Below are 26,225 nucleotides of genomic sequence, written 5' to 3' on the forward strand. Positions count from 1 at the left end.
AAATAAAAAAAAATCAGTAACACCACAGTGGCAAAAAAAAAAAACCTACACAGGCATGCAATCATTAATACATATCCATACTTGAAATGGAAAAAACCATCAAAAGCCTGAAATGTGGAAAGGGAGCTGCAGTAGATGACAGGAATGCTCAAGTGTGGAGGTATAAAGGTCTTACAGTAGCTGCACTTCATAGTTCATAAGACCTGGACAGAGGAACAGATTCCAGATGATTGGAGTAGAGCTCTCATAGTACCTATATATATAAAAAGGGAAATAAAACTCAATGTGAAAATTACAGAAGTATTTCCCTACTGAGTATTCCTGGTAAGATTTATGCAAGTATACTTGAGAAACAGTTGAGAATGATTGTGGAAGGGAAGATTGGTGAAGAACATGCTGGATTCATGCCAAATAGGGGCTGTCAGGATCAGATCTTCACTTTATGACAAATGGTTGATAAAGCATGGAAATATAGCAAAGATCTGTATTTAAGATTTGTAGATCTGGAAAAGGCATATGACAAGGTGCCAAGAGAGAAGCTATTCAAAATTCTACAGTTATATGGTGTCATTGGGGCATTATAGCAAGCAATACTTAGTCTTTATTTGAGTTGTAAGTCAGCAATTACAATTGAAGGAAATACTGGAAGATGGTTTAATGTTAAATCTGGTGTCAGACACAGATGTACATTATTCCCTCTGTTATTCATTATCTATATGGATCACATTATGAATGGAAGTGGTATTAAATCTGATATCAAAATTGGAGATGTTAATGTCAGCTGTTTGCTTTATGCGGATGATGTTATACTTCTAAATAAATCCGCTACAAGTCTGCAAAATTCCCTGAATAAATTGAATAACTGTTATAATAGATATGGTGTGAAGGTCAGCAATAAAAAGACAACGGCAATGAAAATAGGCAGAAGCATTGAAAATATCAATGCTTCTGCCTATAGGTTCTCCATTCACGATGCTTCTGCATTGTGAATGGAGAACCTATAGAACTAGTAAAACATTTCAGGTACATAGACACAATTTTTAGTGAAGATGGTAAATTAAGTATGGAAATAGACAACAGAATGAACAAAGCTGGGATGGTAGGAAGTCAACTAAACAAATTCATGTGGAATAAGTGAGAAATTAGTCAGAAACACTAAATTCACTGTATACAAGACAGTGTTCAAACCAATTTTAACTATGAATCTGAGAGCTGGGTTAGAAATTAAACAGTTGACCAAAGATTAGGAGCATGAACAGATGACATCATTGGCAATATCATATTAAAAATGAGGATATTAGGAAAGAACTTGATATTGTTAGCATCCAGGAATGTGTTAGCAGACCTAATCTCAGGTGGTATGGTCACTTAAACAGAATGGGAGGGGGAAGATTAGCCAAACAAGTGTTCTCTGATAAGTTGACAGGAAAAAGACCCAGAGGAAGACCAAGATATAGGTGGATTGATACGGTACAAAGTTCCTTAGATGATAGAAATATTAAGTCTGGTAATGTTGGAGTCTTGACAAGTAAGAGATTGATTTGGAGGAAAATTGTAGATAGGAAGTTACTGGTGATGTAAGATGTAAGTTTGTTGGAGTCTTGACAAGTAAGAGATTGATTTGGAGGAAAATTGTAGATTGGAAGTTACTGGTGATGTAAGTTTGTTGTGTAGTACTATTGTATCCTTTTTGTTGAATGCATGATACGTGGTGCAATTGAGATAGTTAAGGTTGACTGGTCATGGAGGTTGCCATTTGGGTCTCTGTTAGAAAAAGAAGATGAGGTTTTGTAATATGTAAGTAGTGGTGTATATCACTGATGTTTGTTTTGATGCCTTGAATGTTGGCGAAATGGATGTAGAAGTGTTTTTTTATTGGAAGAAATTTTGTTGTTATTTTTTAGGAGGTGTTGGCATATGTTTTATTGTTGTTTCCAACTTTTTTGTTGTAATTTTCATATTTGTTTGTTATATTTTAATTTAGCAGTTAATATGCAAGGGTTTGTATGATTGTCTTCCATCTTAGGGTTATTAATTCAGGGAAACATGAAGCGTAGGGTAGGCATCTTGTGTGAGGCACTTCTGCACATGACTCGCATGCATCCCCACCCCTACACACACACGCGCGTGCATGCAGACACATTGGAGTGCCCAGACTTCAGTCCTAGTGTGGTCTCAGACAATGCCACACTGTTCTGCTGACTCAGTCTCCTTTCAGCATGACCTGCCATAGTAAGCACCAGTAGGATCATTCATCAGCTGATTGGGAATCCTCCAATAGATGCATTACCATTGGATTCAGTCCTTTAGCCTCAGATGAACTGGCTCCTTAGATAAAAAATGATAATGGTGTGTAAAGCATTCCTAGCAAAGCCATCACCTGCACTGCATGTGTGGAAGAAAGGGATGAAATGATACCAGAGGTTCTGCTCTGGCAAAGAAGCATGCCAAAAAAGCAGGGTGGTAGTGTTCCACTGGGTGATGTATAGCAGCTGCCACCATAAGGTCATGTCGGCATTTCTTCAAAACTAGGAAGGATATATGTTAATGTGCTTAAGGTTGTAATCATAAATGAGTCTTTTTGTAGTGTATAATGGCTGTTGCTGTTTTAAACAGTGCTCAGATTTCATTTCATTTTGTATGAGATAACGTATGAATTTCTCAGTATCCTAGTAGAAAATACAAAATAGCACTAATAGGGTTATTTATAATTTTAGAAAAGATGTTATTGTTGATTATGTCAAGTAACTGCATAATGTTCAGTCATTATACTTTGTTTAAAATTTTGAATTCATTTGAAAACTTCCTTTTATTTACCATCTTTTATTTATCTTTTATTTTTATTTAACTGTTATTATTTTTTCAGCGGTTGGATGGATCTATCAAAGGGGAAATCAGAAAGCAAGCCTTAGAACATTTTAATGCTGAAGGCTCTTCTGTATGTATTTTTATTCTTTGCTTGTAAAGTTTTTTTAATGATTTCTTACCTTTTTTTTTATTATGTGAATACATGCATGAACCCTATTTTAAATTAAAATCGAGAGTACTTTTACTAATTTTACTAATGAAAAAAGAAAAGTTGGTCCTTGTTGGGGATCTAAATAGCAGAGTAGGAAACGATTGTCAGACATACAAAAATGTTTTGGGAAAATTTTGAGAAAAGGGCAAAGTTAATAATAATGGCAAAATACTGTTGGATTTCTGCTCAGCACATGGACTGGTTATTACTAACACCATGTTCCAACATAAAAATGTGCACAAATTCACATGGAGAGAAGAGGCAAGAAATAAGAAAAGTCTCATTGACTATGTTATTGTTGATAGTGATGTTTTCTCGCTGGTGCAGGACACCAGAGTGTACAGAGGATTTGAAATTGGAAGTGGTCACCATTTAGTCTTGAGCAGGATAAAATTGAATTTCATATTGAAAAGAATGACATATAAGAAAGTTTTAAAGCGAATAAAAGTTGAGCAGCTCTCAGATGTGAACTGTAGACTAAAATACACAAAGATTATTGAAGGAAAAATGAAAGAGTTTGAGAAGAGAAATCAAACTTTGGAGATTCAGTGGCAAGCCTTGAAGAAAACCCTCATTGATTCAGCTAGAGAGGCATGTAGTGAAGTTGTCTGCAAGGCTAGAAAAATTAGAACTCCATGGTGGACACAGGAAGTTAAAGAGGCAGTGAAGGAAAAGAGGAAAACATATCAAGCATTCCTGGCAAATAAGTCAACTTGTGCTCTTAGAGAATACAGAGACAAATGTAAGAAAGCTAAACAGTGTGTAAAACTAGCTAAACAAAAGTCATGGGAGGACTTTGGCAAGAATATAGAAAAAAAATATCAAGAATATGGCAAAATATTCTGGAGGTTGTTGAAGAAGCTTAGGAATGGAGGAAAGAGTGCTGTAAAAGGAGTTAGAGATGATAAAGGTGACATGAAAACAGGAGAAAAAGATATCCTTGAAGTATGAAGTAATTACTTTGAAAAACTGCTACATGAAACAAGCAGTGATCACAGCACAGTGATAAAAAAAAAACGCTGACCAGACATGTAGTTAGGAATACATATCAATACTTGAAGTAGAACGTGCCATCAAAGGCTTGAAATGTGGAAAGGCAGCAGGAGTAGATGATATTCGACCAGAAAAGCTGAAGTATTTTGGTATATAAGTCTTGCAGTGGCTGCACCGCATAGTTCAAAATGCCTGGACAAAGGGACGAATTCCAGACGATTGGATTAGAGCTCTCATAGTACCCATATATAAAAAGGGAAATAAAACTGAATGTGAGAATTACAGAGGTATATCCCTACTGACTGTTCCTGGTAAGATATATGCAAGTATACTTGAGAAACGGTTGAGAAGAATTGTGGAAGAAAAGCTTGGTAAAGAACAAGCTGGATTCAGGTCAAAAAGAGGCTGTCAGGATCAGATCTGCATTTAAGTTTTGTCGATTTGGAAAAGGCATATGATAAGGTGCCAAGACAGAAGCCATTCAATACACTACAGTTATATGGTGTCAATGGGGCATTATATCAAGCAGTACTTAGTCTTTATTTTAGTTGTATGTCACAGTTAGAATTGAAGGAGGTACAGGAAGATAGTTTAATGTTAAATCTTGTGTGAAACAAGGATGTACATATCCCCTCTGTTATTCATTATCTATATGGATCAGATTATGAAAGAAAGTGGTATTAAACATGATATCAAAATTGGAGATGTTAATGTCAGCTCTTTGCTTTATGCGGATGATGTTATACTTCTAAATAAATCCGCTACAAGTCTGCAAGATTCTCTGACTAAACTGAATAACTGTTGTAATAGATTTTGCATGAAGGTCAGCAATAAAAAAACAAAGACAATGAAAATAGGCAGAATCATTGAAAATGTCAACTGTGTTGTGCATGGAGAACCTGTGGAACAAGTAAAACATTTCAGCGACTTAGGCATGATTTTTAGTGAAGTTGGTAAATTAAATATGGAAATAGACCACAGAATCAACAAAGCTGGTATGGTACAGTGTTCACACCAGTTTTAACTTATGGGTCTGAGAGCTGGGTCAGAAGTAAAACACTTGACCAAAGACTATAGGCGTGAACTGATGGCATCAATGGCAATATCATATTAAAAACGAGAATATTAGGAAAGAACTTGACATTGTCAGCATCCAGGAATGCGTTAGCAGAGCTAATCTCAGATGGTATGGTCACTTAAACAGAATGGGTGAGGAAAGATTAGCAAAACAAGTGTTCTCTGCCAAGTTTGCAGGAAAACGACCCAGAGGAAGACCAAGATATAGGTGGATTGATACGGTACAAAGTTCCTTAGATGATAGAAATATTAAGTCTGGTAATGTTGGAGTCTTGACAAGTAACAGTCTGATTTGGAGGAAAATTGTAGATAGGAAGTTAGTAATGATCTAAATTTTTCACGTAGTACTATCATATCCTGTACACCCCTTGAGGGTACTTGGCAGGAATTTGATGATGATGAAGTAGAAAAAGCCATCAGAAACCTGAAATGTATAAAGGCAGCAGGAATAGATGATATTCAACAAGAAATGCTCAAGTATGGAGGTATAAAAGTCTTGCAGTTGCTGCACTGCATAGTTCAGAATGCCTGGACATAAAGACAAATTCCAGATGATTGGAGTAGAGCTCTAATGGTACCCATATATAAAAAGGGAAATGAAACTGAATGTGAGAATTACAGAAGTATTTCTGCATTGAGTGTTCCCTTGAGAAACGGTCGAGAAGGATTGTGGAAGAGAAGCTTGGTGAAGAACAAACTGGATTCAGGCCAAATAGAGGCTGTCAGGATCAGATTTTCACCTTATGACAGATAGTTGAAAAATCATGGGAATATAACAAAGATCTGTATTTAATGTTTTGTAGATCTGGAAAAGGCATATGACAAGGTGCCAAGAGAGAAGCTATTCAAAACGCTACAGTTATATGGTGTTAATGGGGCATTATATTAAGCAATACTTAGTCTTTATTTTAGTTGTAAGTCAGCAGTTAGAATTGAAGGAAGTACAGGAAGGTGGTTTAATGTTAAATGTGGTGTCAGACAAGGATGTACATTATCCTATCTGTTATTCGTTATCTATATGGATCACATTATGAATGGAAGTGGTATTAAATCTGATATCAAAATTGGAGATGTTAATGTCAGCTGTTTGCTTTATGCGGATGATGTTATACTTCTAAATAAATCCGCTACAAGTCTGCAAGATTCTCTGACTAAACTGAATAACTGTTGTAATAGATATGGTATGAAGGTCAGCAATAAAAAGACAAAGACCATGAAAATAGGCCGTAGCATTGAAATTATCAACTGCATTGTGAATGGAAAACCTATAGAACAAGTAAAACATTTCAGCTACTTAGGCACGTTTTTTAGTGAAGATGGTAAATTAAATATGGAAATAAACAACAGAATCAACAAAGCTGGTATGGTAGGAAGTCAACTGAATAAATTAAAAATTTATTCACTTGACTTCCTACCATTAGCCAATAACACTAAATTAGCTGTAGACAAGACAGTGTTCAAGCCAATTTTAACTTATGGATCTGAGAGCTGGGTTAGAAGTAAAACACTTGACCAAAGACTAGAGACTGCAGATATGAGAGTCCTGAGAAAGATTAGGTGCATTAACTGATGGCATCAATGGAAATATCATATTAAAATTGAGGATATTAGGAAAGAACTTGGTATTGTCAGCCTCCAGGAATGCATTAGTAGAGCTAATCTCAGGTGGTATGGTTGATTAAGCAGAATGGAAAAGGAAAGATTAGCAAAACAAGTGTTCTCTGTCAGGTTGGCAGGAAAAAGACCCATAGGAAGACCAAGATATTGGTGGACTGATACTGTAAAAAGTGCCTTAGAAGATAGAAATATAAGACCTGAAAATATTATAGTCTTGACAGGTAACAGACTGATTTGGAGGAAAATTGTAGATAGGAAGTTAGTATTGATGTAAAGTTTTAATGTAGCGGTGTCATATCCTGTACACCCCTTGAGGGTATATATCAGGAATTTGATGGTGATGATGATGATGGTTGACTTATTTCAAAATAAGGAATTCTACATTGAAACTTATTTGTGTCTATGGTCCTACAGAAAGTTCTCCTAAAAACTTGAAAAATTCCTTGTTTAGAAGAGGAAGATTGTTTCAAGTCATTAGAGAAGCCAGCTGACATTAAAAAACAACAACAGAAAAGCGGGTCCTTGTGGGAGATCTGAACAACAGGATAGGAAATTAATATTAGGCATATGGAAATGTTTAAAAAATTTGGAGAAAAGGATAAAGCTAATAATAATGGGAATCACTTGTTTGATTTCTCTACAGGACACTGATTACCAACACTGTGTTTCAACCTTAAGATGTGCAGAAATTCACATAGAGAGAAAAGAAGATGAAAAAGTCTTATTGACTACATTAGACTTTTTCATCTTTTTGGAAGTGATCATCACTCAGATTTAAGTAGGATAAAAGTAATTATCATATTGATAAGAAAAATGTAAGTAAGTTTGAAAAAGAAGAGTTAAAGCTGAGCAGCTTTTGAGGATAATGATCTTCAAATAGTATTCCAAAAAATTCAGGAAAAAATAGTAGGCTTTCAATGCTGACAATTCAAAATTTAATTTTTTGGAAGATGAGATCATAGGCATTACCTTTGTACTAACTGCTAAGAGAGAACTGCTCATCATACATGGAATTCCTTTCTCCACCTGTTCAAGACATAAAAGAAGTGAACCTGTGGAAGACTTGGTGGTGGTGGTGGGGGGGGGGGGGTTCTAACACCATAATCTTCCCTGCTAAGCTATACATAAAATTCCAGAAGTGAGACCATACTACTGATGAATACTCAGTCCTGTGGTGAATACTCTGCTGGAAGCCTCCTGCTCTTAACTATGTAATAAAATTTATAAATTGTTTTCAAAACATGGGTCTGAAATGTTACTTGTTATTGTAATACACAATTAAAACCTTTTAAACACATTTGAACATTTTTCTCTTAATTGTAAATGGCTGTGTAAAGTGTTTAGGCATTCACAGATAACATCTGGGGCTATTTGGGTGAGATTATGAATGGATTTTTCTGGAATTTCATGTTGTCACAGGAAGTGTTTATACGTAACCTCTTTGAATATGGAGACCCAACTCTAGTAACTTCCAGTGTTTATCTAGGACAAAAGATCACTGTAGAGCGAGGCTGTGAGGAAGAAATTATATTAAGAATTCAACTTTGTTGGGTAGTCTTTGGAAACACTGTGAAAAAAAAAATATTTGATAGCTTTATACATGGACATTGACTAAAAAATTGACCAACAAGTTGAGGGCTACCCAGAAAAATGAAAAGATCACTTATTCGTATTACCATTCAAGATAGAAAGCACAGTACTGGGCTCAGAGCTCAGATTCAGTGTGAGACATTGTAATAGCCATTAAAGCATCTAAATGATAATGGGCAGGTGATATTACACAAAGTGACACTCACCTGCATATTATCAGTTACGAAAAGATGGTAAGAGAGCTACAGGAAGACTAAAGAAACAGTGAGAAGATGAGATTAAAGAGATGGATTGGATAGAGGAGTTTAGTGATGGTATTCATCCAGCAGTAAACAGGAAATGGCTGCTGATAATATAGATATGAAGAATTTTAATTTTGTTTAGTGCTATTTAGTTCTTTAATATAATATTCTTTTTTTTTTCTCTTCCCTTAGGATTTTTGTTTTTTATTGTCAACAAGAGCAGGAGGACTTGGTATTAATCTTGCAACAGCTGATACTGTTATAATATTTGACAGTGACTGGAATCCACAAAATGATTTACAGGCGCAAGCTCGAGCTCACCGAATAGGACAAAAAAACCAGGTATATGTGTGTGTGTGTATATATATATATATATATATATATACATGGACTGTTCAATAAGTAATAAGACTAATTTTACTGTGGCAAAACCACTCATCACAATATTAATTTCTGTTGAATAAAGAAACGTTGCTGTATGTATTAACAAAAGAGGTTGATAGATGGCGTATACAGGCTGATGTGCCAGAGTGTCACGTGACTAAACGTAAGTGCTCATCGCCGCGCCTATGATGTGCGACCAGTCGTCAAAATGGAAGCGTCCTTGGAACAGTGTTATGCGATTAAATTTTGTGTGCATTTGCTAAAATCGGCATCGGACACTTTAACATGATACGCGAAGCTTTTCACGATGAAGCAATGTCGAGGGTAAGTGTTTTTCACTGGCATAAAACTTTTAAGGAAGGAAGGCAAAATGTGGAAGATCTTGAACGTGAGGGAAGACCTTCAACATCCATCACAGAGACAGTGATCAACACAGCAGCGATTATCATCAGTGTATTATTATGTAGTGGACGTTTTGCAGAAGAACAACGCAGATATCCTACCACACCCTCTATACAGTCCTGATCTCGCACCGTGCGATTTCTGGCTGTTTCCTCAGCTCAAGAAACTACTATGAGGCTGCCATTTCGAAAGCAACAAAGCATGTGTAAAAGCTGCGGAGGCAGTTTTGAAAGAACTCTCAAAAAACGGACTCTCACATGTGTTTAAGAAGTGGACGCAACGTTGGGACAAATACATTGCGTCTCACAGTAGTTACTTCGAAAAAGACCATGTAAATGATGATGATTAAAGGTAATCCGTTTTCTGTATAAATATAGTCTTATTACTTATTGAACAGCCTACGTATATATATATATATATATATATATATATATATATATATTTATTTATTTTTTTTTTAATTTTTTTTTTTACTGAGAGATAACAATAGGTAGTATATTATTCACATTTGTTATCATCATTGTGGAGTGTGCAAGATCGCTGTCTAATATAAGTAATACACTGGTGTCCAAAACTTAAGGTTGAACACTATTTCTGAAGATGGCAGCTGCATCATCTGATTCATTCAGCTAATTTAGATGAATCAGCTTGTGGCAATTTGTATAACTGGTGATTTTGAGAAAAACCTGCTTTCTCGATCTCTGGCACGGGTAAGCAGGTTTTTCCTCCCGGAAACTCGGGTTTTTCGTCCTGTAAACTCAAGAAAATCAACCGTAGAACCCACATTATTTCAGACATTAAATATATTGTGTTAGGGTTAGGGACCACGAGATGGCGGCACATTTGAGCCGTCTCTCTTCACTGAGTACCGCTTAATCAGTGATAGCCTTGGGCCATCTATCTCTGATTGGTACCAGTGGAGATTGAACTGCCCACTCAGTCTCCAAAAGTTAGATAGGGCTAAATGGCCTCGCCTACTCCCCGTATACGGGAATAAAAAGGCGTTAGCTGGTTTAGCTAGCTGGTGATTTTGAGTAGAAAGTGGGTACACGTTCATATTTTCAAATCATGTGAAAAGGGGCCTCATGGTAGCACTCAACAGGATAAAAAGCAAACGGCTGCACTAAGCAACTTGTGTTTGAAGGAGGGTCTTTTTGTGAAGGAGTAAAGTTGCAAACTTGGATGTCACGTAATATCTCAAAGACATCATCTAGGTGATTTCACATCTGGGAAGAATTATTGAAAAGCTTGAAGAAGGCCTTAAAGTTACTGATATTATCAGAGTTCGGAATCTCAGATAGCATGTATCCAGGCTCTGGGCAGTGTTTCAAACCAATGGAAGGTGTTCCAGACGTTTGTTAAGAGGTCGCCCTCGCTCTACCATGGAACCTGAAACAGATTTTTCAATATAACAGCAAAATGTAATCGATGCACCATGACAGGCCACCTTGCAAGTTGGCTCCATTCAACCACAGGTGCACAGATATCTCGACAAACTTTGGCAAGACATCTGCAACAAGTAGGCCTATATGCCCAAATGCCTGTAGTCCATATCTCTTTATCCACAGCTCATCATAGAGCACATTTTCAGTGTTGTGTCCATGCAAATTGGACAAGACTCCAATGGACTAATGTATTCTTTACAGATGAGAGTTGTTTTAGTCTTTCCTCTGATTCTAGATGACATTTGATCTGTCATGAAAGTGATACTGCTTACCATCATGAGAATGTTCTTGAAAGGGATAGATACAGTACAATGAGCTGCGAGTGCTCATTCTCACTAGAAAATGAGACTATGGCTGGTGAGTGATATTGCAACGTCTTTAATGCCATGTTCGATTGTTCCATGGTGCTGTAATTGAAGAATTCATTTTTATGGATGACACTGCCACACCACATCATACACGGGCATTGGAGATACTTCTGGTGACTGAGGATATTAACTGAATAGAGTGGCCAGCATGCTCCCCAGATCTCAACCCCATAGAACACATTTGGAATGCAATAGAGAGACATAATGCTGCTTGAATTCCCCTCCAGAAAACAAACAAGGTCTTACTCTGAAGAAAGAGTGGTCCAATTTCCCTCAAGAACTCCTGAATCATTTGGTGCTGAGCATGGTGTGACGTTTTGAGGGCTGCATCATAGTTCAGGGTGGACATCTTCTATAATGAAATGTCTCTCTGCATAGTTTTCTGTAAGCACTGTACATTAATTCCTAACTACATCCTTAAGAAATTTTTGACTTTTGCCCAAAACGTATTGCAATTTAATTTTGTGCAAAATTTATAACACATTTTTTTGACTGTACGCATGAAATTTTTTCGTGACTACAGCCAATATATACTGTTAAAAAGTGTAGTTTATCCTAAGGTTTGGAACACCAGTGTATTTCATGGTTAGTTTCTAATCACACTTTTTTCCCCTCTAGATTGAATTATTTTTTTAGCTTTCTGATTTGATCAACTTTTGCGTTTGAGCCTTATAAAGAATGGATCCACCTCTCTTTTACCCTCCTCTTTGTCATTTCCTGTCATTGTTGCCTTTAACACTTGTTTTGCTCATCCTCATCTCCTGTTATGTTTAAATATCCATACCATCTTTGATTAGTTCTATTTACATATTGGATATTAATAAATGACCGGTTCTTTATTTGATATGTTTATTTTTAACACGATGCTTAGATTGCCATCTCTTCACTCCCCTACTTTCCCCATTTCTGTTCTTGATCAGTCATTTTTTTTCTTATTTACATATGTAATTCATAAGTTAAAATTGGCTGAAAACACTCTATTTTATGTAACTAGCATCCCACTATCTTACTTATTCTGTTATCTATTTCTATATTTAATTTTCTATGACCACCTAAATAGCTAATACGTATAACTTGTTCTGTAAAACAAGTTATACTGATAAAAATGGAATTGGTGTTTTCTGTTTTCATTGTGTTAATAATTTTATTGCTTACTTTTATACGATATTGGTAATGGCAATTATTTGACTGGGCTAAAGCCTCTTGAAGACTCATTGTTGATTAAAGTGAAAATCTTATCATGACACTCCATATTTCAACTGAATCCAACTTTTTCTTTCTTAGGTTTCTGTTTTGCCATGTTACTTTTCAAATAAATCTTACCTGAACACCCAGTAGGGAAATTTCTCTGTAATTCTCACATTCAGGTTTATTTCACCTTTTGTTGGTTCTATGCGAGCTCTACTTTAATCACCAGATTTTCTGATTTATGCAGTATGCAGCCACTGTAAAACTTAAAATTAGTTTTAATTTTTTTATTCAACTCCCACTTCAACCCTGCTCTAGAGACAAAAACTCCAATGAGCTTAGTGGTGGTCTCACATTAGGTGATGAATTTCATCTCCCACCTGAAAAAAATCAGAAACATCCATGCCTAAGGCAGGATTTGAACCTACAACATATCATCTTAAGAGGAGTTATGCTATCCATTCAGCCATCCATATATTATACTTCCGTAGTTGAGCATTTCTTGTTGAATATCATTTCTACGGCTATCTCTTTTGATGGTGACTTTGTCCTACCACAATTCTGTCATCCTCATTTAAGAATCTTTCAAAATAGTTACTTCAGACATCCATGATGTTAGATCCTGAATGGACGATTTTTGAGAAATTATTCATTCAGAATCTAACATAAGAATTTGGCTTACTCAGATAATACCTGGTTGACAGTACACAGTTCTGAATTTTGTTGTAAAGGAATTTTATATAATAACATGTAAATCACACTAGAAAAATCTTGTAGTTGAAAGTTAAACTGAAGGATTATAGGATTAATGAATTTTAATAAGGAAATTGTAGTATAATTTTGTCCCACTAAGCTCTCTTAAACTTAATAAGTCGCCAAAGAAGTTATGAGTACGAGTGCAAAGGTCGAGTTACACACACATGTACTGGCCGTAATGCCGCCAGCTACAACGTACAAGTAATATGACGCAAGCAGGATTCCTGGAATACAGCACCTAATGGTAGCTAGGACTTGGAGGATCACCTTGGAGGATGATGAAGGATCGTATGGTGATGATGATGAAGTTGACGAAATATAAGCGAATGCACGCGATAATGTGGGGCTTTTTTTTCTGGTTGTTCTCGACTTGACTTCGAGGATTCCTGACTAGTGGATGGAGTAGGGACGAGCGAGAGGGATGTCCCACTCAAGTAGGAGCAGAGAATGCGCTGTATCGAGGCAGTGAGAAGTTCGAGTCCGGGAAGAATGTAAAACGGATGGCGTAGTCGTAAGCCTATTGAGGAAGCAACCAATCGGAGGACCTGAAACAACATGTGGCCGACATGTTAACAGACCTTTGGAAGAAAAGATTGGGTAATGTAAAGACCTTTACTGTATGTTTGAATGAGACAAAATTTAGTGTTAGATCATATTAAGTGAACAATTCATAGTGGACTATAATAAGGATTTGTAATTTGAGATAGAGTAATTCTGATAAACAAAGGAATGTCAAGAACTGCATGTGACTGAGATTATATGTAAATTTGAAATTTTGTAGATGAATTTTATCAGAATAATAACGGGTTGTGAGATGTATTTTAATATAGCATGAAATAAGAGTATGGTTTTTGAGTAACATAATTAGCTAGTTTGTGTTAATGTTAATGTTTTTATAGTTTGTGTGAGATTACCAAGTTAATCTATGAGTGTTCTGTTTAAATTAGTATTGAGTAACTAACTTAGCAAGAGGTTTTGAAAAGCTTAGTATCATATTCCAATTATAGCTGTAAAGTGTAATTTGTTCCAATAAACATGTTTTGTTGTATATGCCTGATTCGTGCTTGATTCGAGAATTCAAATTACCACTTGCAAAAATTTAGAACCATAGCGGGAGGGAATTTAATGAAAGTGTTAGAGTAAAATAGATTATTGGTCACGACTGAAATTAGAACCAGTATCTATTTAGTGTATATTAGAATGAATGCCAATTAACCTAGGAATATTCCCTGAATTTTGAATAACTCATATTATAGGACTCTGGCTGGCGCAGCAATGAAATATAAATTTGCCAGTGTCCGAAAAGGAAGCATTCTTAGGTGGAGTTAAGTAAAGCATTCTTAGGGAAGTATATTAGTATATTATATATCAATAACAAAAGTATAAAGAAAGTAAAAGAAGATATTACAATAGCGCACCGAGTAAGGATTTTAGATGAGTAAGGTTTGAGTAAGTAAGAGGATAAATAAGTACAAGTGGATAAGTTAGTAATAAAACAAAAGGGTATAAATAAAAATAAAATATAAATATAGAGAACCACATTTTAACAATGATATATTCGATTTATATATTATTATTATTATTAAGAGAGAGACCTCCAGGGAGGCCACATACTACACACCAGCTATCATACTTATTCTTGAATTCATTCACACTGTTTTTCACTTACAACATCCAATGGCAATCCATTCCAAGCGTGCATCACCCTCTGAGAGAAAAATTTAGCCCTCACCCCCTTCTTAGCAGCCTTCATTCTCAGCTTCCAAGAATGCCCTCTAGTTCTTTCCCCAACCTACATAAATTGAAAAATTTCATCAGTTGAAATCCTGTATGACCCTTTCAGAAGTTTGTAAGTCTCAATCATATCACCCCTCTTTCTCCTGTTTGCTAGTGTCTGCAGTCTACAAAATCTCAACCAGTCTTCATATCACCTGAGATGGTGTCTACTTAAATAGAAAGGAAAAGGAAAGTGTTAGTAAAACAGATGTTTATTATCAGGATGCCATGAAAAAGGCTTAGAGGAAGACCAAGTTTCACTGATGAAATATGAAATATGACATTATTTGGAGTCCTGACAGATACCAAAGAAAGACAGCACTGCTAGATGCATATTGGAGTGCTGATAAGTAATAGATTAATCTCTGGGGAAACTGTTGACAGTCAATTAGTAATAATGTAAGCTTAATTATGTAGTACTATCATAGTAGATTATTACTAATATCCTGTCAACAGTTTTCCCAGGGATTAATCTATTACTTATCAGCACTCAAATATGCATTTAACATTGCTGTCATTTTGTGCATCTAATATTCCTGTCTTTCTTTGGATCTTTTTCCTGCCATCTTGGCGTCAAACACCTGCTTGCTAACCTTTCCTCACCCATTCTGTTTAAGCAACAATACCATCTTAGATTAGCCCTGCTCACAATATTCCTGAATGCTAAGAATATCAAGTTCTTTTCTAAGATCATTTTTAATATGATTATTCATTGATGCCATCTCTTCAAGTTCCTAATTTTTCTCAGAACATTTCTCATCCTATTTTCATAATAATCCTTGCAGCATTTAAATATCTCAAGTTTGAAGATCATCTACAATAAATTCCCTAAACACTGATCTATACACCATCCTGCAGTGGGACAACAACAGTGATTTAGCCACTTCCAAAAGACTATTATTCTGCTTTCTTGCAAAAAAAAGTCCTTCGTTTTTCTTCACTTACTTTTGATAATGGTCAACGTGACAGTTAAGACTATACTTCTCTCTTTTTGGACTGACTCTCATTCCTAGTCTTTCCTGGCATATCCCACAAAAGTAATCATGTTACTTTTGTGGCATCTTCAGCTTCGATAAAACTTACATACTTTTTTTTTGCTCTATACTTCTTCTACCTTGTCCAGTTGCTTACTCTGTATAAATCTCAAATCCTCTCCACTCTGAAATACTGCTCTCACTTTGGGGGTGATGCACCTTATATAAACCCTTATAAAAATCATGCAGTTTAGTTGATTGTTGATCCTTCCTAGAGACTTTTTAGCCAGATCTCAATTTTTGCACTCTGTTTCTTCTACAGACAATTCTACTGTCACTGTTCAGCAAAACTGGCATCCATTGTGCCTCTTTTCTGCTAAACCTGCAAGAACACAAAGTAGCATCTGCCTAATCATTTTACAGTTGAACTATAGACTACCTAACTACTCCCAATCCCATCTTTTATTTCATTTCTCTCGGTTCTGTGGAATAGCCTCCCCATGAAGTATTTCACAGGAACTTCAACTTCCAACCCGTTAAGAAGTGCTGGGGGTTGTAGTCCTTGTGAATCCCTGGGTTCAAAATGTTAGTATAATTTCCTGATTTATCCAATGTTGAACTTCTATGTTCAACATCAGATAAAAGCATATAGAATCAATGTAAATAGAAGATTAATTATAGGATAACTGGTATCCTTAATGTGTATAATTTATTTGAAGTTTTTTTTTTTATTTTTTTATTATTTTTTATTTTTTATTTTTAAAGAATAGGAATAATGTCCATTCTTTATTTATGCCTTTAAAGTTCTCTCCCTCAAAAATGAAAAAATGAAATTGTTTCTTATCTTGTTAATTTTTAAATCTGTTACCATAGATTATACTCTATAATATCATCTTTTAGGTGAACATATACAGACTAATTACCAAAGGTAGTGTGGAAGAGGACATCATTGAGAGAGCAAAGAAAAAAATGGTTCTTGATCATTTAGTAATTCAAAGGATGGACACTACAGGAAGAACTGTTCTTTCTATGAGTAATGCTCCATCTAGGTTAGTAGAAACTTATTGTTACTTATTCAGCTTAAGAAAGAAAGACTCTTATTATTTTTAAATAAAATTTACTCAACTGGTATCCCCCCAATAGATTGGAAAAAAGCAATTGTGATTCCTATCTTTAAAAAAGGTAATAGAGATGACCCTAAAAACTATAGAGGTATCAGTATATTAAATTCCTGTTACAAAATATATAGCAGAATCTTAAATAGCAAACTAATGAAATATTCCGAAAACTTTATTTTAGAAGTACAGAATGGATTTAGAAAAGGACGATCATGTATAGACCCGGCCTTTTGCCTAAAATTAATAATAGAGAAAAGAAGAGAATACAATTTAGAAACACATATTGCATTTATTGACTTTGAAAAAGCATTTGATAAAATTAAAAGAAACATTATTTAACATAATAAAAGAAAGACAAATACCAAATAATATCCTAAAAGCTATCACAAGTATATATGAAAATAATCAAATACAAATAAGATTAAATCATGAGCTATCATATACGAGAGAGATAAACCAAGGGGTCCGACAGGGATGACCTCTCTCGGCAACCCTTTTTAATATCTACTTAAACGAAATAATAATAAAATGGAATAAAAAGTTCCATCAACGTATTAAACTTTCTCCTACTGTGAACTTAAACAGTAGGAGAAACAGAACTTAAACTCTCCTTTTTGCCAACGACCAAATAATATTCACAAATTGCATGGAAGCTGGGCAAGAGCGTGGTTGACAAGGGTGTTAGAGCTAGGTTCTTTACTTGGAGAGTCGTAAATGAGTGGAATAAGCTTCCAGAGTCTGTTGTGGGTGCTACGACCGTGAATGAGTTCAAGGCAAGGTATGATAGATACTGTGTGAATGTTGAATAGTTGTTCTTGACATGATGTTAGGGCCTCCCTCGATGAGTCTGTCGACTCCTTGGAGTTTCCCGGAACAATAATAATAATAATAATAATAATAATTCTGAAGATAACTTACAGAAAGCTATTTTAGATCTAAATGAGATATCCAAAGATTATGGTATGATAATATCAACAGAAAAATCAAAAACTATGGCCTTTAACAGACAAGATCCAGCAAGAACTACAATAGTAATAGATAACAAGATCTTAGAACAGGTGAATTCATTTAACTACCTAGGATATATGATCGCATATGAAAATGAAAAAGATATAAACGTAAAAATTGCAAAATATTTAAAAATAACAGGTGTAATTAACTCTATATTTAAACCAAACCTAGTTCAAAAGCAAACCAGACTAAAAGTATACAATACATTATCCCTACCAGTCTTAATGTATGGAAGCAAAATCTGGACAATAAAACAAAAAGACAAACAAAGATTAATAACAGCAGAAATGAAGTTTATGAGAAAAACTGCAAAGTATACCTATTTGATCACAAAAGAAATGAAGAAATTATGAAAGAATTAAATCAAGAACCAGTAATAGAAAAAATTAAAAAATATAAACATAAATGGATGGAACACGTTCAAAGAATGAAAACAGAAAGATTACCAAAACAAGTCTTAAAATACAAGCCATTAGGAAAAAGAAAACTAGGACGTCCTCTTAAACGATTCAATGATGACTTCTAAGGCCGGAACAGGCCATGCTAGGCCTAAATCCTTGATATGCATGATGATGATGATGATGATGACTTGTGCCATAGAGAACACAATTATAAAAAAAAAAAAAAGTGTTCATAACAAAGTTAATTAGTAATGTTAAAACACAAATATGTCAATTAGAAACTTACAGACCATTATCAGGGTAATTGACAGTTCAAAGGGTAGAATTTTTACCTTTCACAGTGAGCTTGCTGGCTCCAAGATACACAAGCTGCATGTACTAGAAATGGTAATTACACTTGATATAAAGTTGAAAAAAAAAAGAAAAATTTATTATTTACAGTTAATATGAAAAAGACTTTCCCAAATTTTTGGTAAGGAAATACAGTCATTCAGATTCAATTTTGGGACATAGTCATGCTTTAGCACTCTCTTTGAATAAGTGCTAAAGAGACAGGTCTTTGACTAGAAGGTTCTGTAATCTGTAACCATGTTGAGTCAGACCATGTTGAGACCTGAACTTTCATCTCTACAGAACATCCAGTTTGTCTAAAGTATGAGAGATGATATTCACAAGGACCTTGGTAAATACCTGGAGGAAAAGTGAAGACAGTTGGTTAGATAGGAGGTAACACAGAAGAAGATTTACTGAAAAGAAAGAAGGTGGGAGAAAGATATTTTCTTAAGATTCATGAAATTTGTTCTCAGATTCCAGTGATGTAGGTGGATTGGGACTCTATTTAAAGAGTAAGAGTTCTTAGGAGTAGACATATCTGGGATATGCTGAATCTTCTTTGGGTTGAAGCAATTCTGTTGTATAATTATTTTGATGATATCAATTTAGTATCATTTCCTGTTTTAAGTCGTCAGGATTGGAGAGAACAACATGTATTCTGTTGAGCAGAATTTTGATAATGCCAGTTTTGTGAGATGGATAATTTGCCAAATTCAGCTGTATGTATTAGCTTGCGAGGGTAGATTCATGATATATTTCATCGTAAATTGAAGGAAAACAGCATGATGAAATAACTAAACACAGGTTTAATGGCTGCAATATTTCATATATCTCTCACAGAGATATCGTCTGAAGTATAATATTGAAATTGTATTAACATATGCAAAAACAGCACTAAAATCGTAAGCCTAAGAGCGATGCCCTTTATGGGCATTGATTGCTTTAGCTGTTGGTTGAGCAATCTAAGAATTACTGTTTCCCAAATGTTGGGAAGTTCTTCTTCTTGAATATTCTGCAATTGAGCAGGTTCTTCTTTTAGTAGTCAAAACTTTTCTTCCACTCTCTTCTGTTCTGACTTTCAAGGTTGTGAACTGTCTCCATTCAGCATGTCATCTAGCATTGTTTTCCTTACTCTTCCTCTGGATCTTTTTCCATCTATTTTTCCTTCGATGGCATCTCTGATGATTCCATTTCCACTCAGAATATGTCTGATCCAGTTTCTCTTTCTTCTTTTTATCCTCCTTAACAGACTTCTTTCTTCTTCTACTCTTTTTAAGACCTCTTCATTAGTTATATGAAGAGGTCTTAAAACATTATAGCTATTTTATCTGTCCATTTGATTTTTTCCATCCTTCTCCAAATCCACATCTCAAAGCTTTCCAGAATCTTAATTTCTTCTTTCTTCAATGTCCAAGTTTCAGTTGCATAGAGAACAATACTCCACACATAACATTTTATTAGTCTTTTCTTTAGGTTTCTATCCATTTTACTTCTGAATAAATTCCATTTTCTAATAAAAGCATCTCTTCCCATCGCAATTCTTACTTTTATGTCACTTTTACATCTTCCATCACTGCTAATAACATTTCCTAGATATTTAAATGTCTTTACTTGATTCAATTTTTCTCCATTTATTCTAATATCCATATTTGCCTCTTTCCTTGCTATTTTCATTACCTTTGTTTTTCTGATGTTAATTTTCATTCCATAATTGATACAGAATTCCAGTAGTCTGTTCAACAGATGTTGTAGTCCTGCTTCAGTATTTGATAATAATGCCTTGTCATCTTAACATTGATTCCGAATACATGTTAAGCAAAATTGGTGACAGAGAACAGCCTTGTCCTCGTCCAATGCTACCTGGTTCTGTTGTACCATATATGTCTCTCACCATGGCAGTTTGTCCCATATATAGAAATAATTAGCCTTCTGTCTTTCCAATCTATACCAATCTTTTCCATTACTTCCACCATCTTATCCCATTTTACAAAGTCAAAAGCTTTTTCAAAATCTATATAACAGTTATTCACTTCCAGGCTTCTTTTCTTACTATTCTTATCACTTACTATTCTTAACTATCACTTACTATTCTTAACAGTCCAATCGCATCTCTTGTTCCCTACCCTTCCTGAAACCAAACTGATCTTCTCCAAGATATTCTTCCACCTTAGATGCAATTCTTCGTGTTAAGATTCTCATAAGTATTTTTGATGTATGGGAAATGAGGCTTATTGTACTAAAATCCTTGCAGTTCACTGCATTACTTTTCTTTGGTATAGGTATAAATATTGAGGTCATAAAATCTTTTGGTAATTCTCCTTTGTATAAATTAAATTTATTATTTTGGTTATTTCTTCTGAAATTGTTTTAGGAATTCTGCAGGTATTTCACCTATTCCCTCTGCCTTTCCTCATTTCAGTTCTTTAATGGCCATTTCTACTTCTGTCTTCAAAATCTCTGGGCCTAGCTCATCTTCATTTACTTTCTTTATATCTTCTAATGGCAACTCATTTGGTCTATTTTCCTTGTCATATAGAATTTCAATGTATTCCTTCCATCTCATTAGGATTTTATCTTCTTCAGTTATGATTTCTCCATTCTTATTTTCTATGCCTCTAGCTCAAATTCCATTTCTCTTGTGATTCATGCTTCTTGCTTTTTCATATAAAAGATCACACCTTCCCATTCTCTCATAATTTTCCATTTCTTCACATTGTTTTTTAAGCCAATCTTCTCTACTTCTTTCTGTGTCCCTTCTCAGTCTGTCATTCAGGGTTCTATATTGTATTTTCCCTTCTGGGGTGTCTTTATTTTTCCATTTTCTTCTTTCTTCCATTACAGAAATCATCTCATTAGTTATCCAAGGTTTTTTTATTCTTTTAGCTCTTACATATCCAATTTCTTCTTCTGCAATCTTCTTTATTTTCACTTTAACTTGTTCACATTTCTTTTCTGGATCTTCAATTTTGACAAAACATGTTTCCTCTAATTCTTTCTCCAGTCTATTTCCAAATTCCTTGTATTTTTTAATTTCTCTAAGTTCCATTTTTTCCTTTTCATAGCTTCTTTTATTTTTTTCAGCTTGACTTTTATTTCTATGAATAGTAGGTTGTGGTCAGAGTAAATATCAGCTCCAGGATACGTGCATGCATTTTTTACACTATTCTTCTATCTTTGCTTTACTATAATGTAATCAATTTGATACCTTTCCATATCTCATTATCTGGTTTTTTCCATGTGTATGGTCTTCTCTTAGATTTTTTAAACCAAGTATTTGTAATTATTAGCTTATTTTCTTTACAGAATTCCGCTAACCTTTCCCTTCTCTCATTTCTCTTACCTAGTCCATATCTTCCTACTACACTTCCATCCTCTTCTTCTCCTCCCACAGCTCCATTCCAGTCTCCCATTATAATCATATAGTCTTTTCTTTTTTCTTCCTTAATTAGTTCTTGTTATTGTTCGTACATTTCCTCATCTGAATAGTTGTTGGCATATATACCTGCATTATTGTTATGTCCATCGGTTCAGCCTTCAATTTTATCACCATAATCCTGTCATTCAGACATTTTATGCTAATTATTAAAAACAAGTGCGACTCCTTTTTCCTTTTTATCTCCACCTGAGTAAATTACTCTTACTTCGTCACTATAAAAATCACCTATTCCTTCCCATCTGACTTCACAGAGCCCTATGATATCAATTTTTCCTTTGTCCATTTCTTGTTTGAGATTTCTAATTTTCCACATCTGTTCATTGTTCTCACATTTCATGCTACAATTTTGATTCTCTTACGATCTTTCATTTTCAGTTTGTTTATAGCTTGTTTTAACTCACTTTTAGAGGTTAGATTGGGAAGAACAGCAGCCCTTGAAGGGTCCTTATTTCCTGATATTGTATCCATTCTAATGTGCACCTTCTTTTCCTCTCTGTGCCAAGAGACACCACCTTGGTTTGCCAGGCTGGTAGCTGCCCCCTTATAAGTTCTATTCATTGCTACTAAAATTTTTTAGGGAAGTTAGTGAAGTGGTTTCCTATTGCCACAGTGCTCCAGCAAGTACTAGTAGAGCTGCTGCCCTCTACCAACTAGAGTAAAAGTTGGGAAAAGGAGAGACACCTTGGGGTCGAAGTAAGCAAGAGTCAGCCAAGTGAGGCCAAATAGGAAAGAATATAGAAGGAACCTGACAAGTAAATGGAAGCAATGTCAGGCTCAGCTCGGGACGCGCAGCCGCTAACCATGTACTCCCAAGACAGAAGCTCCTGGGGTGGGGAAGTTCTACGCAACCATATTTATTAAGTTTTTTTAAATATATATATATATTTAAATTACACACAGACACAGAGAGAGAGAGAGTTGACCCTTGAACAACATGGGGGTTATGGCATGCCCCCCCCCCCCCCATGTTTGAAATTCCACATATAACTTTTGACTCCCCAAACACTTAATTACTAATAGACTGGAAGCCTTATATAAACATTTGATTAACACATATTTGGTATGTTATATATATATATTATATACTGTATTTTTACAATAAAGTAAACTACAGAAAAGAAAATTTATTAAGAAAATCATAAGGAATAGAAAATACATTTACAGTACCTACATCAATATTGTCTTATATGATACAAAATACTGTAGATATTATATGCATTACTAACACTAGACATCAGAAATGAAAAGATAATGTGAAAAAGAAATTTATATTTATTTACAGGTATAACGATTCATGCAATGATAACGAAGCAGCAGAAATAGGATTGCTTTAGACCATAGAAATGAGAAGTTCTACAAAAAATGAATTTTCAGTTTTTTATAGTATCCTCATTTCAGCTGACAGTCTAGTAGAGAAATGAGTTTCTTCATCTCATCTTCCTTTATCCCTCTTTTACCTTGCAGTGTCGAGGGGTTATTAATCAACAGATCTCAGCCATTCACAGGATAAAGTGGTCAACCCTGCACCCCAGTGTATCCTATGTCCATAGTGGTGTTGAGTTCTCAAGGCCAGTTTGCCTGCTTTGTGGGATGAAAAACCCTGGATAAACTGAGGAGAAAAACCCTACTGTCCAAGCCCAAGACCAGCTAACTTGGGTATGGCAGAGGAAGATCCTTCAGCTCCTCACATCTCCAACAGGAATCGAACCTAGGACACCCCTCCCCCAGGCATATGGTTGCAAAGCGCACAGCCACTAGGCTAACCACATGGTAATTTTCTCATATTAGAGAGAGCGAGGGTTTTTTTCTGTTCTAATCAGTTGTATTCATTAGTACTAATGCTCTTCTTTCATTTCTTTTATAATAGTCAGATGAATGTTCATTCGGTCTGAAATGATGTATAGACTTCAAAGTCCTAAATCTTGTAGTCGAAGGTTTCCACTTGGTTATAAATTATATACTTAGTTTAATCCTTTATCCAAATGTAAGCAAACAAGTTTGCACCTTCACATCACTTGCCTTAGTCCATAATGCAAAGCACACCTCCTTGCAGACATGTATAATGCCTTAATCTTGTAATTGACATTTCTAGCACATGGCTTGTATCTCATTTGTGAAATCCATTTATTGTTATTCTGCCTTTTCAATTATCAATTACACTGATAATAATCTGTAAGTTTCAGATCAAAATATATGTTTTGCAATATTAATAAACTTCCTTTGCATGCATGTTTTCATAGTTTTATTCATCTTAATATATTCTAATATAGGCCGTGGAAGCTGCACAAATAGAATGCTTTTCTTATGCATCGAAATTGGTGCTGCATAGTTTTATCCATTATTACTTATTTCAATTAGCATATTAGACAAGCAGTATCTTAGCTCTGTTTTACAAAGATCCTAGGGTCATCCCCTAGGATTTCTGTTTCTGTCTAGATCACTAGTTCCCAACCTTTTTTGGATTATGCCCCACCTCAGTACCTCAAAGATTTTGATGCCCCCTGTAACATAATAGTCAAACAAGTTCTGAAAAAGTATAATATTAATAGGCACTTCAAATAAAAAAAGGAACATAGTTAAAATGTTTTTAATTTGACTTTTTTTAATGAATATAAATTTTATATTACACTTTGTATATTATAAAACATAAATCGAGCACAAGGAACAGAGCCATGCGATTGTTCCTTGTATGTTGAATAAAATTCTAACAGACTCATTATTTTGCATTTCTGAGAGTTCTTGTTACTGCATGGCCATAACAGTTAAGTCCACTAGCACTGGCTTAGTTATTTATTCAAGATGGAAAATCAATTTCTTTTAAATCAGAAAATCTGTCGCAGGCCATTTTGCTCAGGTGATCTGCAATAACAAGTACAGCAGCATCAGTTACCTCACACTTATTTAGCCAATAAAATTAGTTAAATTTTTTGGCTGAAACATTCTTTTGACATAAGTGCAGAAATGCAATGAAGCCAAATCAAGGGTCTTATTTGTTCCTTGCAGTTGCTTATTTAACATATTCAGCTTCACAAATGCTTATCATCAACTGTTTGTATGAGTTTCATTTCAGGTTTGTCTTTTAAAAACTCACTAAGAATATCAAATAGTTCCGCGAATCTTCTCAGGCAATTCCCATGCGACAGCCATTTCACCTCAGTGTCAAGTCTTACATGGTCAGCAGTTTTATCCTCACAAAATTGTTTGAAGAGATGCTCACATTTGACATTAGCTTTGATAGTGTTGATAAATTTTATAACCAAATTCAATATCTCATTTAGAACAGGTGAAAGTTTTTTGGAAACTAAATTTTCTCTGTGAATAACACAATGCACAAGCAATATTTCAGGATTGTCATCCTTCATTAATTTTAAACAGCCACATTTCTTGCCTATCATAACAGGACACCACCTGTAGCACAAGATGTAATATTTTTCATCATTAATCTTACATAGGCCATCAATGCAGTCAATTGATTCATCCATCTGTATTGAGAATTTCCTTGATCTCAACATTTCAATAAGTTGTTTTTCCACATCTTTAGCCATCTCATCTATTCTTTTGCTAACAGTGTTATTGCTCAGTGTCATTCCTTTGACATATCTGTCATCTTTCTATAGAAAACTTTCTCCAAAAGTTGATATTGCTGACTTAATTAAATCCTTCCCTATAGTATGATTTTTTCCTGATTTAGTTATGAGAGAGAAATTTCATAACTATCTTCAAGAGTACAATTTTGGGTATCAGTTTATACAGAGAACAATGAATCTATTGTTGATCTTTTCTCAAACTTCTCCTTTGGAGATTTAAATTAGTTTACCCATAGTTCACATAAGAGCTATGTGTTTGCCTTCAAATGTGCTTTGAGAAGATCTCGTTTCATCGATTCGTTGGTCAAACACGTTCGCACAATAGACAGAATGATGACCATTCATTCTGAGCAGCAGATATGAAACTGAACTTCAAATACTCATCAGAATACTGATGAACTTTCTTCTTGCTTGCACTACTCATTTTATACATGGGGTTAGCAACTGAAAGAAAAAAAAATAGGTTTATAAAGTATACTATAAGCATGTGTGGATTACACAAGGAAAT

The 26,225-nt window shown here is 34.9% G+C and overlaps 1 protein-coding gene across 2 annotated transcripts in view; it reads left to right on the forward strand.

Annotated features, from left to right (window-relative positions):
* Chd1 (chromodomain-helicase-DNA-binding protein 1) overlaps positions 1–26,225 on the forward strand; it is a 557,090-nt gene that overhangs the window by 253,797 nt on the left and 277,068 nt on the right. For both annotated transcript variants that reach the window (XM_090402402.1, XM_090402403.1), the window contains exons 19-21: positions 2,867–2,938; positions 8,731–8,880; positions 16,732–16,880. In XM_090402402.1, coding sequence (XP_090258528.1) covers positions 2,867–2,938; positions 8,731–8,880; positions 16,732–16,880 — 371 coding nt within the window. The remainder of the gene's footprint in view (positions 1–2,866; positions 2,939–8,730; positions 8,881–16,731; positions 16,881–26,225) is intronic.

Source organism: Typopeltis vanoorti, chromosome 13 (assembly GCF_054136105.1).
Source record: "Typopeltis vanoorti isolate ZY-2024b chromosome 13, IOZ_Tvanoo_1.0, whole genome shotgun sequence".
Lineage (NCBI taxonomy): Eukaryota > Metazoa > Arthropoda > Arachnida > Uropygi > Thelyphonidae > Typopeltis > Typopeltis vanoorti.